This window comes from Theobroma cacao, chromosome 10 (assembly GCF_000208745.1).
Source record: "Theobroma cacao cultivar B97-61/B2 chromosome 10, Criollo_cocoa_genome_V2, whole genome shotgun sequence".
In the NCBI taxonomy this organism is placed as follows: domain Eukaryota; kingdom Viridiplantae; phylum Streptophyta; class Magnoliopsida; order Malvales; family Malvaceae; genus Theobroma; species Theobroma cacao.
The window spans coordinates 20279019-20297336 of NC_030859.1; the positions used below are offsets into that span (position 1 = coordinate 20279019).

General features: G+C 33.4%; 2 protein-coding genes and 1 non-coding gene across 5 annotated transcripts; all 3 read right to left on the reverse strand.

Moving 5' to 3' along the window:
* LOC18587329 (receptor-like protein 12) lies at positions 299-3178 on the reverse strand. Its single transcript, XM_007011055.2, has one exon. The coding sequence runs from the start codon at positions 3176-3178 to the stop codon at positions 299-301; it is 2880 nt and encodes a 959-aa protein (XP_007011117.2).
* Positions 3722-14517, reverse strand: LOC18587330 (protein LNK2). 3 transcript variants are annotated; one of them, XM_018129316.1, is made up of 9 exons: positions 14214-14517; positions 9965-10307; positions 9745-9871; positions 8866-9163; positions 8668-8757; positions 6822-7541; positions 6588-6742; positions 4356-4735; positions 3722-4257 (listed from the first exon to the last, which is right to left on the reverse strand). In XM_018129316.1, exons 1-8 carry the CDS (start codon positions 14235-14237, stop codon positions 4378-4380), a joined length of 2115 nt encoding a protein of 704 aa, XP_017984805.1. In that variant the 5' UTR covers positions 14238-14517; the 3' UTR covers positions 3722-4257; positions 4356-4377. The 3 variants fall into 3 exon arrangements, with proteins under 3 accessions (XP_017984805.1, XP_007011118.2, XP_017984804.1); XM_007011056.2 differs by having other exon boundaries at positions 9745-9874; XM_018129315.1 differs by having other exon boundaries at positions 3722-4276; positions 9745-9874.
* TRNAR-ACG lies at positions 17130-17202 on the reverse strand. Its single transcript has one exon. It is a non-coding gene; the product is annotated as a tRNA-Arg (tRNA).

Genomic DNA, 18318 nt, shown 5'->3' on the forward strand with positions numbered 1-18318 from the left:
AATTGTCTTAAAACAGTTAAAATTATAATGAAGATCATTTTTGAAGTGAGCTTATTAGGAAGGTTATTTCTCACAATTTCTTCTTGAAATTACGTTCAATAATGAGAAAATAAGAATAAACACAAAATGAGGAAATGAAGAAAATATACCAATAGATTTGAAAATTACCCTTTTGGTCACACTACTATGATGTTGTAACACACCACCAACACAAAACTTCTCAATAACAGATTCATCAACATTTAGTTTCACAAAGCCCAAACAAGTAGAAGACCATGAAGTTACTAACCATTTGGGTTTAGCCCCTTCGAATTACAAGATGTCCCATGGCTCCAAAAAGAAATCCACATCCATAACCCAATAAAACAACCATCCAGCTAAATCCATTTTCGGATTCTGAGTCATCTACAGATGATGGTACTGGTTGCCCTACCTCGTCTTCTTTGCAATCTTTGGACAATGGAAATCCACATAACCCCAAGTTTCCTTCGAATGAACCATTTTCAAATGTATTGAATTGTTTACCTTGAGGTATGGGTCCAACAAGTTGGTTGTCGGAAAGGTTCAGGGAAGAAAGTGATGTCAAGTCTACCAATTGCTTTGGAATCTTCCCAACCAGCTTATTTGAGGAGAGGTCTAACCACTCAAGAGCATTCAGGTTTCCCATCGTCCAAGGGATATGACCAGAGAAGCTGTTGTGAGACAAGTTTTGTCCTTTAAGTGAAACAAGTTTTCCTATGGATATTGGAACTTCTCCTCGAAACTTGTTATTTGAGAGATCAATGCTCTTGAATATTTTCAAAATTTTTACGAGTTCCCTATCGTGTCCTTTCATTACCACACTTACAGAATAATCATAGGAGTAACCATACTGATTCCCAATATCACTCACGAATTCCAAATAAGGACTTTGGCCTTCCCCAATCTTTGTCATTGACTTCAGATTTTCAACGTACTTGCTTGGTAGAGAACCGCTAAAATCATTGTTGGACAGGTCTAAGATTCGTAAGTTGGAAAAACAGTTCTCGGTCTCGCAACCACGTATGGAACCATGCAACTTATTTGAACGTAAGACGAGAACTTGTAATTCTGAGAGATTTCCTAACCAATGAGGAAATGTATCGTTCATCATATTGTTTCCAAGATCAAGAACTTCAATGTTTCTGCAATTCACCATAGATCGTGGCAATGTTCCTTCTAGTCGATTTGAATTGATGTTGATATTTTTCAATCCACAATCCTCTGCAAATCTCGAAGGAATGGTTCCGGAAAAATTATTCATCTTTAGATTTAATACTGAAAGACTTGCATTAAAGCTTCCGAGGCATTCTGGGATGGTTCCGCTCAAATTGTTGTGAGACAAGTCGAGCACCTCAAGGAAACTTACATTGCAAATTTGAGAAGAGATCTGCCCGTTCAAGTTGTTGTTTGAGATTGAAAAGAAAACTGTTGAGAGAGGAAAAACTGGAAGATTTCCTTCAATCAAGTTGGATCGGAAGTCCATAACTTCAATATGTCTCCAAGGAATTTCCTCTAAAGATGTCAACAAGTTGTGAGAAAGATTTAGATAAGACAATGAATCCTTCCCCATGTCCCATGCCCATTTGGGCAGATGTCCTTGAATACCATTATGAGAAAGGTCTAACTGTTGCAAATTGGTTAAAACTTTTAAAAATTTTGGAAACTCATCTACTTTGCAAGATGACAAAAACAAAAACTCGAGGCTAACAGGCAATATAGGACTGTCATTGTTGTTAAAGGACAAGGATAAACTATTGTGTGAAAGGTCTAGAAAAAGAAGATTTTTGAGCTCTGAGAACATGTCTAACTCTAAATTGCCACTCAAGTTATTGGATGACAAATCGAGTTCAGTGAGGTTCACCAGTCTGGATATGGAGCTGGGAATCGAACCTTGGAATTTGTTGTTTCTCATATCTACTTCTATCAATGATGTTTGCTGAAACTCATGGATACGACCAATGAGTTGGTTATTATGGAGATACAAGTACTGTAATGATGATAGGGAAAACAACCAAGATGGCAATGTTCCATTAAGTGAGTTATAAGACAAGTCTATATAAAGTATTCTATGAAACAAAGCTGCCATATTAGGAATAGAACCAACTAGTTGATTAGTTGAAAGCCGAAGAAATGTAAGATCTGTCAAGTTTATGAGTGAGGATGGGATATGGCCACTAAAACTATTAGCTGCGAAATCTAGATGAATAAGTTTCGAGAGGTTTCCCAATGATCTTGGCACTCTCCCAGAAAAGTTACACAAGGCAAAATTCAAATGCTTTAAAGATTCCAGATTGCCAATTGAATCAGGCAACTCTCCAGAGAAAGATGTGTCCCAAAGGCTCAAAAACTCTGAGGGTCCAGTCCAATTGGATTTTGGAATATAACCAATGAGTTCTGGGTTTCTGTGCAAACTAAGCAACCTGAGATTAGGTAGGTGAAAAACGTATTCTGGGAATTTTCCTTGCAACTCACAATAGTTAAGACTTAGAGATGTCAAAGAAGAAGACACGTTCATCAAGGAACCAAGTTCAAATGACCCAAAGATAATTTGATCTAGAAAGATTTCTCTAATTTCAGTTAGATTCTGAACAAGTTTTCTGAAAGTAGGTTCTTCAATTGTCATTTGGAAAAAATTGTTAGAGAGGTCAAGTGAAACCAAGCTAGACAGGTGAGAAGTACTAGATGGAACATTCCCAGAAAACGATGAAGAGGAGAGGTTAAGATGCATCAAACTAGCAAAATTACCAAATTCAGAAGAAACCGTGGAGGCTTTAAAATCATTATGGGCAAGGTTCAGCATCTGCAAGTTTCGAAGGAGGAAAAGGCTGCTATTCGAAGTGATGCTGCCAAGAAGCCAGCTGCAGCTTAGGTCCAAGCCTATCACATAACCTGTGGCACTGTCACAAGTAACCCCATCCCATGAGCAACAATCTGTACCATTCTTCCAAGAGTTTGTCTTCGGATAGGATTTAATACCAACAAGACCACAACCAGAAGAAGACATATTGTTAAGAGAAAAGGTGCTCTTAAATTGTAGTAAAGCAGCACCTTCATCTATATGTGTTGATGAAGGTAAAGAGGCTGACAAAATAGCTTGAAGTTTTAGGGAAAACAAGAGAATGCACAGCATTTGATACAACCATGCAAACCAAGCCATCTTTCTTCTTGATGGGAAAGAAAACCAATGCACCAATGTGAGTATCAGTACAGCGATAAGTTATGGTAGAAATGGATATTTATAGTCAAGTTAATCAAAGTAGTCAATGTAATACTTAAAAACCACAAGTGAACTTGTGTCTACACAGTGCCATATGGAAACCCCACAAAGTGGAGTTTGACTTTAGCAATTTTCCATGTCTAAATATATCTTGGAATAACAGTATTAGTTTCTTGCTAATCAAATGAAAGAAAACGACAGTTGTGGAACTAGCTAGTACGAGTAGCATTTCAAATAGTTGCCGGCTGCCATGTTGAAGACTATCCATAACATTTCAAATAGTCAATTCTATTTTAATATATACAGGTCACAGAACTAGTCTAGTCAAAGCCGGCATTAATCTTAAGTTATTCTGCCTTGATTTTAATCGACACATTCAATGATCGAATAGAAACATGCATGTAATCCAATACCAACACAAGCACATTCATGGTGGAAACTGACAATGCCTCAAAAACATTCAATTCAACTCAAACATGAATATAAACAAGAAAGAAGAAACTAAATAAATGATGACAATATTGTACCATATGTTATACATGGAGCTAGTATTATTAGGACAGAAGGAGATAAGCACAAGAATAAGAGAAAAGTACCAGCTTAAAGCAGGATATTTAAAGTAATAAACGACAGGTGATGCATTGATTCGATAATGAGTCTCAGCTTTTAAAACTTCAAATTGGGTTAGAAGAAGAATAGAAGAGGCAATTTTGGTCCGCCAAGACTTATTAGGTTTGACATATCAAACGAGGTCTAGTTTAGAAGACACACATAAACAAAGTTGTCTCCAGGGAGTACGTCAGAGGATGGACAGACAGAGGAATACTTAGACCAAAGATACAAAGCTAGGATTGACTTCAAACACAAGCACCTATGCTGTTTTGGAGTATAGCAAATGATGTCTACAGATTCTTGAAATGACAATGTTTTAAGGCTTCAGATCCTGCCAGTTGAAAAAGATCCAGCTAAGCGAAGATGATTGTCATGGCTCCATGATAAGCTTGAAAGGATCAAATCAGCTGACAAGAAAAGAAATACCTTGGAATTACCAGTAAATCCTTATAATAATTCAAAGCACGCATTAAATAGGCTTGGAAGTATTAAAGGAAGGAATTACCCTTAAAATAATTTAAGAAGTTTCAGTGCAAGGCTTCAACCTCAGTGGCTCCAACATCTGCAGGTCCATAGTTTGATGCATTCTCAGAACCATCTATGCAAGTGCTGTTCTTAAATTGTTCCACTTGTTGGGAGTCCAACAATGGGGAAGGACCTTTCAAGACCTGGTGGATAAGGTTTTGTTGAACTTGTGAATTGTCTGATATGCAACCAATAGGCAACCCCAATAAACTTGCTGATTTGCGCTCACAAGGGAACTTTGTGGAAGCAGGTGATTCAGATGTCTCAGGATGCTTTCCTGGCAACTCCAAAGGCCGATGGAAAAGTAAATGAGCAACTGTTCGGTCTATGGGATTGGTCTCTGTTTCTGCGTCAGACATCCTGTACCAGTACAGCTTATGAATAAGATGATACTAAAGCTTCTAATGCAATCTAACTCCAACAGGCACAAAATGCAGCATTAAGGGATAGAGATGGATATTTTAAGTTGGAAAAGGCTGTTGATTTATGGAAAGAATCTGAAACTTCAGAAGAAGACTTTACAATGATATAATACATTAAGCAAGAAACAAAAACCAAATAAAACCACACTAATGATTTTTAATTTGTTGGAGGGTGACCAGATCATGGAAACTTATGAAATCTCAGCAGAGAAGCAGATAATTAATAAACAAAAAATGAGTAAGCATATACTTCTTTAACTTACACAAACCTTGGCTGTTAATAACATGAAAAATAAAATAAAATTGAGGTGACGAAAAGAACCTAGCATGCTTGAATGTTGACCATAATTCCCTCCCAAAATACTGCAATGGAATGGGATAGTGTAGATGAAAGGAAACTTCTAGACACAGTTGCATTGTTTGGTTCGTTAAGTGGGAGCTACAATTCCATTTGTCAAACACTCTAGAGCATATTGTTGATCATCAATGTCCAAAACTTGCAGTGACATAGCTATTGCAGAATTCAGTTTTGTCAGGAAATACACCAAGTCTTCCTATCAACAATTTCACTACTATCTATGGCTTTTTCTAATTTTCCATTATTATGACACCTTAGTTTATGTACTTCAAGCAGATGCTAAATTCAAAAGTTACCAAATTTTGAGTTTCTTCTTCCCGAAAATAATTTAACCACAGATCATTTAATTTGCCCAGCAAATTCTTCTTTTGTGGATGCATGTTTCCTAGTTTAAAGGCCATGATTGAATATTCTATGACATTTTCATCTTGGCTTTATTTGATCATTTTGGTTGTCCACATGATCTATAATGGATTATATCTCATAAGGATTGGAACTCTAGATGGACACTGAAATTGTCTTGAACCCCAAAAGAACACATAAATGAAACTCTTAGAGCTTGAAGCAAACGCTCTATACCAAATGATACAATTAAAAACTAATTCAAACCTAATTTAAGAAATGTGGCTTTATCTTTAATCAACTATCAAAGATGGAAACTCAAGAGAAAAAAAAGTAAGTTGCTTAACTGAAATTACATTCGTACAAAGGCAATGTGCGGTTACCCTTCCTTGGCTGCATCTATGGAAGAAATTGGAAACAGAAATCTTATGTGGTGACAAAATGGACAGGTAAGAGGTGCTAATTCTTTCAAAATTTTAGCCATAAGAGATGTTGAGAATTTTAAAAGAAATTTATTTAAAAAATTCCAGTAATTTCCTATAAGATCATTATGCAAAAAAATTGTCTCTTGATTGGAGAATTTTCTTCTTAGTCAACCCAAAATGGAAGAAACATACCAAGGCCCTAAATCTTCCCTTTTTCTACTTCTTTCCACAAATTAAAAAGGAAAAGAATGCAAACAGGATCTAAAGAAACTGCCAATAAATATATAATAGAGCCAGCTAAGCCCAGGTGAAAAAAAGGGAAGGTGAAACCATAGTTATCACCATGCTATTTAAAGTGTAAAAAATAGCAAATTGTCATAAAGCCAGCAATTCATCAACCTAGAAAATGAGTTATGGGAAAAAAAATCTTTAGTTGAACACCCTTCCTATTTCATCTATATTTTTCGCCTTGGCTTAAAATACATTGATGCCTCACTAAGTCAGCATTCATCCATTAATAGTGCAAACCATAAGTAATCAACTGCTATTTAATTTTGCTAAAACCTTTGGAGAGTTGATGACGAAGATTAATGTTTCCAAGGATAACATAAAATCAGTTTTCCTTTCAAAATAAATATAAATGCAACAGTGTAGAGTTTACTAACCTGTTATGGTTCTTATTTTCTTCTTTTGCAACCTCATTTTCATCCCTGCTACTTTTGTTAGTGCTGCTTGTGTCACTGGCATAATGCCTCTGCATCGCACTTTGAGCCAACCGGAACAAGCTATCTCTTATGCAAAGTCTAATTTTGATGTCCAACTGTGAACATTGATTTGTTGGTGTCACTGATTCCTTATTAGCCAATGAGGGAAAAAATTTATTAGCAAGTCAAGCATACCTTTCCAATTACATCTTGTAGCTGGTAAAGTACTGTTTCCTCCACTGAGCAGTCATCAACTGCAACAGAGACTGTATTAGAGTCATCTTGCTCTAGAGGGGAGTTTGGGTCAAACGAGGCAAGAGTGGTAAGGTCTTCAACATCAGCTCCCTCAACATGCTGAAATTGATTTTCTTGATTACATTTTTGAATGACAGAGTGATCGGCACAAGGAACTTGACAATGAAACTGCTGTTGTTGTTTCTGAATGGCAAGTAGTGCTTGCATTTGCTGGCGCCGCCTCAATTTTTCAATTTTTTCCTGAGGTGTCATGCTCAAGGGTTTTGTAGAAGCCTCAACTGACCTGTTTACAGAATTTGCCTTGCTAGGGGAAACATCATAACAAGAAAGCAAGGGTTGCTGTTTAAATTCTCCAGACTGAATGTTGGACAAAACAGGTATTGTAGGATATTGGTTTGTAAGATTCCCGTATGCAGAAGGGGCCACAAATGTATTGGAGATGTGCTGGTACTGCAGTGAGTCAGATCCTCGAAGCTGCCTCTGCTGACCAACAACTGAAGATGGAGAAGATTTTACTATGGAGGTTGCCACATTATTCTCATATTGAGCCAATGGGTTTCCAGATGGAGTCCATGTACCATATAAATCCTGTAATAGTTTTGCCTCACCTATGTCTCCAGATTTTTTCCAAAATTTCAACAGCTTTTTCTGCCTATGTGCCTGCACAGAGAAGAATTAAACTAAAAATAACACATTGACATCTTTACTGGAACAGCAATACTTAAAATGATGGTAAATTAATGTAATAACAGCAATCCCCCCCCCCCCCCCCCCCCACGGGGGGAAAAAAAAAGGAGGAAGGAAGAACCCTCAAGAAGTTCTCTTGTATATTGGGTCAAGAAATAAGTTATTATTTAAGAGAAAGAATTACTCAAGCTTGAAGGAAAAACAAAAATAGGCCAAATTAACACATAAAAGTCCTCTGCGGATGACATTTTTAGGCTAAATGGGATATAACTTTTTTATACATGAATAAGTCAAAGATGTCTTTAGTTAAAGCAATCTCCATCATCTTAACTTCATAGCTCTATGGACAATATAAACCAGTAAACCTGTTGTCAATGTATATAGCAATCTTCCACATGTCCAAAACTAAGCTTCTGCCCAACCAATATTTCTCAAATCGCCATAATATAAAAAAAGTGGGCCTGATTCAGCTTAATAAATTAGATATTGGACATTAGAACATCTATATATAATATTACATTCTCAGCATCTATTAACTATTCCAAACTCCAAGCTATATCAGCATCTACCAAAAGCTCAAATAAAACTTAACACAGTAACAATGTGGCAAGGGCTTGAAAAATACTGTGTCTACAATGGAAAGCACATAATCACAGTTAAATGTCATAGTTAAATATACAATAACATTAGAATTAGACAAGGAGAGGCACTTCTTCCTGGATGGTTGTCATTGGATAATATTATTAGATATCTTCCATGACCTAATAATACCAAGCCAAACCCACTAAAATCCAGGCACATGACAATCTAACAACCAATTCCACCCATCTATTTTGTTTATAGCTAACAAAATTATTTATTTATTTTAATATTCTGCCCTTAAAGATGCTGGACTCTTTTTTCGCTCCCTATATAACACTAAAGAAAGGTTCTACAAACCTACTCCTATAGTTCTGTAAATGCACAGTGATTGGGACATCATTCAAACCTGCCATCCCCAGGAACATGGAAAATAGTAATTTATTCCAAATGTTAAAGAGATATACCAGAAACCAAAGCCAATTTGAATAGTTAAGTATTAAGTGTATGATAGGAATACCTTATCACCCAATTCATTAGGGGCCATAACTTTTTCAGCAACCATGTGAGACTTTGATGCACTGGTTTTTCCCCTGGTTTCCACATTCATCTGTGAAAGTAAAATTAGAAATTATGTTATTTATAGCTTGGTTTAGTTGTTTAAGTTAAAAGCATGAGTAATAAAGAATTGATCATTCTGCATGTGGATTTTTCGCACCTGCTCCTCAATTATGGATTTACTTTCATCTCCAGCAAATTCTACATGATGCAGACCATGAGATGTGGAACCATCCAATTTCTCATAACTAAGGGTAAATGGCTGGTTATCTTGTTGCTCATATTCTCTTTTGACCTCCAAATTCTCAGATGTGCTCCTTAATGCTCCTAAACCTAAACTAGGAGAATCCACAGTAGTAGGAAAGGATTTTGCTGCGCTGTTTGTTACCTCTTTAGATGAGGACCATAAGTCATCAGCACTACCAAGACTTACATTGCCAAATATTGGGTCATCATTGCTGTAAAATCATCACTTGTGAGAATATTGAGTCAGATGGATGCCATTGTGTATGATAAAAAGAATGAGAAACAAGGAAAGGAACACTATGATTGGAGTTATCTCCTTTTTCCCTGAGAAGGGGACGGGGGTAGTTGAAGCAAGAAATGCTTTTAGAATTAAGCAAGCTTATTTTATAAATTTACTTACGCTAATTTGGAAAACTGCTACAAAATCAAGGGAAACACAAAATAAGTGCATACTAAATATGGACAACCAAAGTGAACAAACTGGTGCAGGAGTTTCAGGTGCTTTAGTTCCACATTTAAGAATACACAGAATAGTTACAACTTAGAGCAAATGAAACTTGAAAATTTTGAAGTTCGAAGTCCACAAAAATAAAATGATCACTTATGTGAAGACACCACGGGTCATTCCACGGGAAGAAAAGTTATCAACTTGTGGTTACTTACCGAGTTCAAAAGAAAACATGAGAATCATAACAAACGCTACTTGGATGACTGCACAAATATCAATCTTCCAGACTAGATTGTCATTACAATGCTTTCATAAGCTACAAGAAAGGTAAAAATTGTGCTTTACCTAAAAATTCGATCAAGATCATCAAAGCTTCCAATGTTAGCCCAGCTGTAGTCCACTAAATCACCTTGTTCTTTACCTTCATTGGGATTTTGAAATATTTGAGAATCTTTAGTAAGTTCAGTCGTCCCTGCTGTTGAGAGAATGTGCCTATTTAGGGTTATAAAAAGAAAAAGAAAAAACAACTTCCATCGGCTTTAGTCTAAATAAATAATATTCTCACCATTTGTTGAACTATATTTATTTACTTCAGCCAAATGGTTAGAGACTTCACTTCCCATGGAATCCTGATCAGTTTTGGCTGCATTAGATAAAGATAACTCTGGCCACGAGACCATGCCAAATCCTGAAGTGGCAATCCCTCCATTTGCATTGAAATTGGAACTGCCCTCCACCTTTCTTCCATGAAGATCAACTTTATCCCCAGGTGTCTTTTGGTCAGTAGACTTTATGGTTGCAGTTTCTTGACTCCATTGCTTCTTACTATGACAGTTTTCACTTCCCTCTTGATAAGGTACTATATGGTCATCACTCTCACCATCCTCACCCCATATTATATTTGTTAGCTGAAAATATGAGTAAAGGATCATATCACCACTCATATGACATCCAAGAAAGTATTATCATATGAAGCAATCAAAATAATAATACTAAAGTAAAATGGTTAAAACAATTGAAAAGCTATAGCGAAGCAGCAGCTCTGTTGTTTGGTGTATAGGCCCATGGGTGTGCCTCATTAAATCACTGCCAATAACGATAATTTCACCACAGGAAAAAAAGATAGAAATTGTTTAGAACTCATAAGATATCAGAAGGATAGGATATGAGTTTCTCGAATGGAGATTATAATAAAAAATCATCAAGCTCTCTCCCCAACCCAGATCATTACTTTGTTCACTTGTATCACAGCCTCATTTATTCCACAAAGCCTCATAGTTTTCTTTCCTTCTGCTCAAATGTCTTGACTTCACTTGAAATCCATTCAATCTTCCTTCAACATGATTTGATTCCAAAATGAATTTGATCTCAAGAATGTTTATTGTTTCTATGTTGATTGGACCTATTACTGTTAATTATTTACTTTGAATCACAATTTAAAGCATCCTTCCCACAAATTAACCTTAGATAACACTACTTTCTATGTACATACAAAACAAAAAATTGCAAAAAAAGATAAAATAATGCACTACTGTTCTCTCACTTGGATGTAAAGCAAACAGATTCAACATCAAAAGTAATTTCTTATTGATGGAGCAAAAAATAGTCATGGTCGAGATGTGTAAGTCCCTTTGAACCAGGAAAAAAAAAAGACACAAAGCACAATTGAGGACAATACATGCTGAATTGAATCTGACACACAGAATTAAAAGAAATTGAAGTTGCTGATTGAGAAGATATAGGAAGCCCATCTTTCATGAACTCCAGAAATTAACACATCAGATACAAAGGAAAGACATATAGGTTGGGAAAAATAATCCAGGGCGTACTTAAATAGTCCATCGACAAGGAGAAGTAGGCATGTAGTAGTGAGATATAGAGTAGATTTATTGGAATATCCCTTTTTTTTTTTTGAACACAATTAAAATATCCTATCTGATCACATGTAAATATGTTCTTTTTTGCTGATGATAAATTTGTGGGTTCTTGAAGGGCCCGTGAACAAACCCATCCCAAATGTAGCAGGCACTATTAAGTCCCCATCCCAAATGTAGCAGGCACCATTAAGTACTAAAATTCAAACTCTGTTTTTCTTTTCTTTTTTTTTTCACATGTTAATCAATAATTAACACATACATGCAGGGAAGGGGAAGAGTACACATGATGAAGCAAACCGTTACTTTTAAAAGGCTATGTTCAGGCCCAATTACAGTCAAGAGTTGAAAGTATTTATCAAGAGCTGTGTCATATTTTAACAAATTGTTGTCCAGCCTATGGATGCTACTGCCCATGCAACTGCAGACACGGTTACATAAGCTTCCCTAGCGTGCAAATATGAAGGAAATGAATATCTGTTCAAAGATCTTCCTTGCTAATAAATAGCTCACTGATGTAGGCATGAAGGCACAACCTCTCCCAAACATAATGAAAACGGGAAGACTACCTTAGACTGCTAAAAGTAATAACTTACAAAGAATGCAAGCGGAGTGGTTCACAGCACTCTTTACCATATGCGATCAAGAAGCATGCATATTTACCAAATATGTCTGTCTAATAAGAATCCAGACAGGTGAACAACTAGAAAGTTAATTTCCCCTGTGAGGCCTGATTAAGGTGGCACGAAATTTCAATTACAAATATACACTGCCTTGACATTGTAGATTTTAATATTCCACATGAAAGTATGTGATGTAGTGCAGCAGTGAAAATGGTAAAAAAGAAAACCAAAAACAGTGACGAAAACCAGACAAGCTAAAATTGATGTCCAATCGAATTAGGAACAAACTAGGGTTTAGAGTTCTAAAACCTCTATCAGAAAATAATCCAAAATAATACAGCAGCCTAATGAGTCTAAAAGGAATATTTATACTAAACATACCAAGATAACCAATTAGATATAAGATTTGGAGTTCTATGAATTACGGAGATTTGTATATTGAGGCTTTGATATTGGCAATTTTGATACTAAGAATTGACTATTGAGAGTTGAGAGTTGAGATTTAAGATTGGGAGAATATTGATTAAAATTCCAGATTACGTCTTGAGTGTTTTGTTTAAGATGACTTGTTCTGCATCATGAGGCAGGCGATAGCACATACTGATGCAGGAGCATTATAGATAATCCTAAGCTACTACAAACTTAAATGATATGCGTACTTAAAAGCTAAGCCCTAAATCCTAATATAAGCTCAAATTACCAAATATAACTATAACAACGTAATACTTGGAAAATAAGTAAAATACTCTAAATAGAAAACAACATATATAATCTAAAATACCATAAATATATGTAAAAAAAATTAAAGCATATCACACAAAAAAATGGTAACAAAATGTAAAAAATTTAATCCATCAAGTAGCTCTATCTATCTCACATCACCAGGGCCAACCTTAGTTACGTGTCCAAAACCGTCTAAAGGGCTTGAGCAGGTTGCCTCAGTGCTTGGTCTCCTTGTTAATAACACAGAAAATTTCTCTAATAAACTAATTATTTTTAAGCTACAAGAATGATCTTGAAGGCCAACTATGATTAAGTTTATAAACCAAGGACTCCCCTTGCTTTTACAATTAGAATAGTAATACGGACACAAGAGGGCTAGAGAGAACTTTACATGCAAAAATTATCTAAGTCCCTTGAGATGACTCTTTAGTCCTCATAGGTGCCAGGAAATTAGGGAGTCAACAAAATTAATTTAAAAATAATAATAATAATAATAAATAAATAAAGGAAGTGGGGAGGGAAGAAACTATGAACAGCCACATAGCATAAAATGAAGAAGAACCTTCATCCTTGCACTCATTATAAACCATGCAACCTACAGCACAACTGCAAATACTGACACTAATAATCATTCACCCTGTTATTTATTTCCTCTACTTTTCTGTTTTCATGTTAAGTTAACAAGAGGCTGCAGAACAGAGAATAATGCTATGCTCCCCCATGCACATAAACTGTTTAATTAGTAGCAGACAAGTTCACTCCATTGATTCTCGTCTTTCATGCTTCCTAGTTCCTAACCCATATAAATTCTTCATAATGAATTGTTTTAATACCTCATAAAGACCAAAGCTCCATGTTAACCCCAGAAAACATCCTTTGGTTTTCCAGACTAAAATTGTTCTCAGGATTACTCCACTCTTGTACAGCTTAACACGTCCAATTCATCCTAGATCTCTAACATTAACCTCATTCCTGTGTTCAGTATCTTCTTTACCTAAACCCAAGACTCCTATTTTTCTTTCAACTCAAGCAAGAAAACCATTGAATTTTTAAGCAAGGAAATCCTAAGACCCATAGTTTTCCCATGATATCATTGCTAACCAAAAACGAAGATCTCATTGAATAATTCATCGAAAATGATGATAATTCATTATGGAAAATAAAAACCAGTACCCTAAGCACCCTCGTTAATTTGCTAATTTCATAACAATTTTTTTAAAAAAAAAATTCACTACAGTTACTATAATTGATGGTTGCATCACAATCCTAAGCAAAGATATTTCCTTAAATAGAAACCTTGACAAGTGCACTTCAATTTTCATAGTGAATTAATTCGAGCTGAACTACAGAAAGATCCATGTGAAAACATAGACAGAACACAAAAACAGAGCCAAAATAGCAAATTTTCAGTTAAATTTATTCCAAGTAAAATTATTTAAATTGAAAAAATATAAAATAAATTAAAAATGAAATTGAATTCATATTTTCTGAAACAACATACTCAAAAAAAAATTAAAAAAAACAGAGTTATTTACAGAGCAAGAAAAGAAATTAAATTAAAATTAAAAAAAAAAGGAACTTTAGATCTAATTACCTCTTCGTCGTTCCAATCAAACATTTCTAAAGAAACCGCAGCTAATCACAAATCCAATTCCAAATCTCGATTCAAAAGCACGTGCTGAAATTACTCCACACATCGCCAACTTCCCCAAAAACAAATACAAAAAAAAAGACCACTAAAACAAATGAAACATCACACAAAATTCAAACTGAAAATTAAAAATATAAGTTACTTTTCGGATTTTTCTTTTTTTTTAGAATAAACAGAGGAATGCTAAATAAGCAATGAAGACGAAAGAGAGAAACAGTAAACAGAGGAAGGGAGAGAAAGTGAAAGAAAAAATATAATTTTCTTTTTTCTTTTTTTTTGGGGGGGAGGAAGAAGGTTAAGATGGTGGGACCTAGTCCACGTGACGTCACGTGGGAGCTGACTGGCCAAGAAGATGACACGTGTGAACAGGCGTGTCTGAAGATGTGGTCAGGAATGAGCCGATCTGTTGCTGACTCGTGATTGGTCTGCTTTGATTGCATTTCAATTTCATTTGCATTTCAGTTTCATTTTGACGAAAATAGTTTCAGTTCCTTTTTGGGTTAAATTGCAATTACACCCTTTGGCTTTTCACATCTTTGCATTTAGCACCCTATGATTTTTTTAATTGTGAAATGCTTGTGGTCTTAATTCATTTTCATAGAAAGTTAAGTCAATATTATATATATATTTATAAACACATCTTTGAAAATAATTAATATCAGAACCATATAATAACATTGAAACCAAATAAATAAGGGTGAGCAAACCGGTTCATTTATTTAAACTAAATTAACCTAATGTTGTTTAAAAGTTAATCTAACCAATTGAAAATTAAGTATTAACTAATTAATCAAATTAGCTCAATTAATTCAGTCTAAATCAAACTTAATTGAAACATTCGACTTTAAGCCCAATTTTCTTAATTTCATTTTTTTCTATGTTAATTACAAAGTATTAATGCCGTAAGCTTAATGCCATTAAAATGTTCCAACAAATATAGTTAAAAACATTATAATATTTCAAGAAATATAAATGAAAATAAATTGAAATATACCTATCTAAATACTTATAATCTTAAATCAATTAATTTAGTTCAATAAAATAAAATTAAAATCAAAATCAATCGAACCCTATTCATTTCTGAATTAATCAAACCGTTACAAATTATTCGATTAATTTGGTTTTAATAAAAAATTACTTACCCTTACGAATTCAATGTTAAAATGCAAATAAATCACGAACAAGACAAGAAAGACAAAAGTAAAAAGGGTATAAGCATAATTATTCATTTCTTCCCTGTCTTGCCTTTTGGAACTTTCACCTTTTCGTACATGAATTCTTAATTTGACTAGAAACTAGAAAGGTCTAGGGTTCATAAAGGTTAAAAAGGAAAAGAAAGTTCTAGGGTTAGTGGTAGTGGTAGTGGTAGTGGGCAATTTGCATGTCACTATCGTCGGTGGGATAAGGACCAAAGCTTTAACCCAATGTCCTATAGTATCTAAATATCTAAATATATGTTATATTGTTATTATAGCTAAACATTGGGTTTTTCTCTTTGTGCTTTTTGGATACATATAGTGAAACATTAGGTTATATAATTATTAGATTAAGGTCCACTAAACATCTTATCCAAAAAATAAAGATCCACATGTTGTTGTCTATTTGCAATCATCAGCATATTTATATAATTTCGTACTGATCATAACTTATATAATATATTTGAGTGAAAGTATTTGACATTAATTAACCCATCCAAATATATACAAATACATGCTTTGAAAATATCTAATTTTATATAATTATATGATTTTTTTTCACTTTTTTGCATATAAATTTTGGGTAATTAGGGTTGGAAGGGGTGCCACAAAAATTGAAAAAAAAAATAAAAAAGAATAACTATGGAGTTTTTGTATGTTTTTTGCAAGTATAAACATATAGTGTAGATGAAGACAATTTCTCTATATTGATCTGTTTTGTCAGCCTTATCCTATTAATTATCCATGTTGTATTATTATATGAATGATATAGTTGGAGTACTCTTGTTCTTTATACCAAAAATAGATAAACATATTCCAACATGTATGTTGTTTAATTATTCAATTATACCAACATGTATAATCATAGAGTATATTTTCTTATTTCCTAATTAAGCATATTTTTAAGGTTCTATGTTTAATATATTGTCTGTATATGGTATCACTTAATCATAGAGTATTATTTTATAAATATTTAAAAATAAATTTTATTTATTAACAAAGAGATAATATTTGATTCGTTCATAACGCATGTCAGTAATAATTTCATTTTTGAATAAAATGAGAAAACTATAATAATTTCTTATTATTAATTTTTTTTTGTTGATTAAGCATACCTATGTTTAAAACTTAATAATTTTGAGGTATATATCACTGAATTTAGATGTAAAATAATTGGTTTTTTTTTTTTTACTTAAACATGTAACATTTTCTTTATTCATTCATTCATTTTATAAATTGTGATTAATGATGTATAAATGAAGTGTTAATTTTATTTTATTTATAATATTAAATATAATTATTTTTCAATTTATATCGTTTAGAAATAACAAATTGATTATTAAATTATGAATTAAAGCAAAAACGTATGGAATTGTTGAAATTAGTAAATACTTATAATATTTATTACAATTCTCGAAAAGTAGTAAATATTGAAGAAAATAAATAAATAAGATATTTATGAGGATGCATAATGAAATATTAATTCATAAAAAATAAAAACATTGCTTTGATTTTCTTTTTTGTTTTTCAAAATTTGCAAAAAGAAAAATAAAAGGATTTACTTTTGGCCCTACGAAAGGGGCTGGACGTTAGAAAGTTGGGCTCCATTACGTTACGGCCTCGTTGGCCCACAAAGGAAAATTCGAAAAAATTAATCCAAGTGCGACTCCACTGGGGATCGAACCCAGAATCTCTGGTTCCGTAGACCAGCGCCTTATCCATTGGGCCATGGAGTCCTTATTGCTTAATGCCAAGATTATATACTGCTATTTTTTAACAATTTAAGTCCTTGTTTGTTTTAATTAAAGTATACAATAAATCCCTATATTATACTATTTTTTTCAATTTAATCTCTCTATAAAAAATTTATTTAATTCAATCCCTATTCTTTACTATTTTATGTATTTTGATCCTTATGAGAAATTCTTCTTAAATTTGTTATAAGAGACACAAATGTAGCATTGATGTGGCCTTTAACGTACTAAACGGTGATGACTTGACATTGACATGTCAAAAATATTTTTTTTAATATCCTCATGCTGAAACAATGTTTTATTGAGGATGATATGTATACCCTTGTCCTTGTTTCTTTTTCATTTTCTCCTTTCTTTCTCTCTACCTTTTCCCTTTTTCTCTCTTGTTCCTTTCAAGCCCAAAATCTAGTGGGTTGCTGCTCAGATTTCGATCATAGCATGAAAATACTTAGTGTTTCTGTCAGCTTCCTTAACTCATTTAACTCTAGATTTTCATTACTAACACTATGTTATAAAAGTTTTTTTTTTCTCATTTTCCTTAATTTTTTTATCTCTCTCTTCTTGATATGCCTCTCAACCCTTCTCTCTTTAAGCCAAAATTGAAAATATTTTTTCAATAATTTTTTCTTTTAATAATTAAATTGACTTGATACATTAAGAAGCTAAAAATAGCTTACAGTTTAACACTTTTTCAATGAATATATTTAGTGATTTTAACATTGAATTATAATAACAATTAAATCATTAAAAATTTTAATTTTTTATCAGTTTGAAAAATTTCAATAGTTTATCAAACATTCCCTAAAGTTGGAATTTGTGAAGTTGCCACATAAAATTAAGTAAATGAAAAGTAAAACAAAAAAAATGCTAAATTGATTAAACTCAATGAGTAGGTCAATGATATATCAAAATTTCATAAAAAATTTAATTAATAAGTGATGAATGAGAAGAACTTACCATAATTTGTACTTAAATTAACACTTATTAAAACTATATATATAGAGAGAGAAACTTCATGACCTTTACTTGAATCTTGCCTTAATATTAAGATAAATAAAAATTATGAATATAAATAAGTAGAAGAAAATCGCCTAAAAC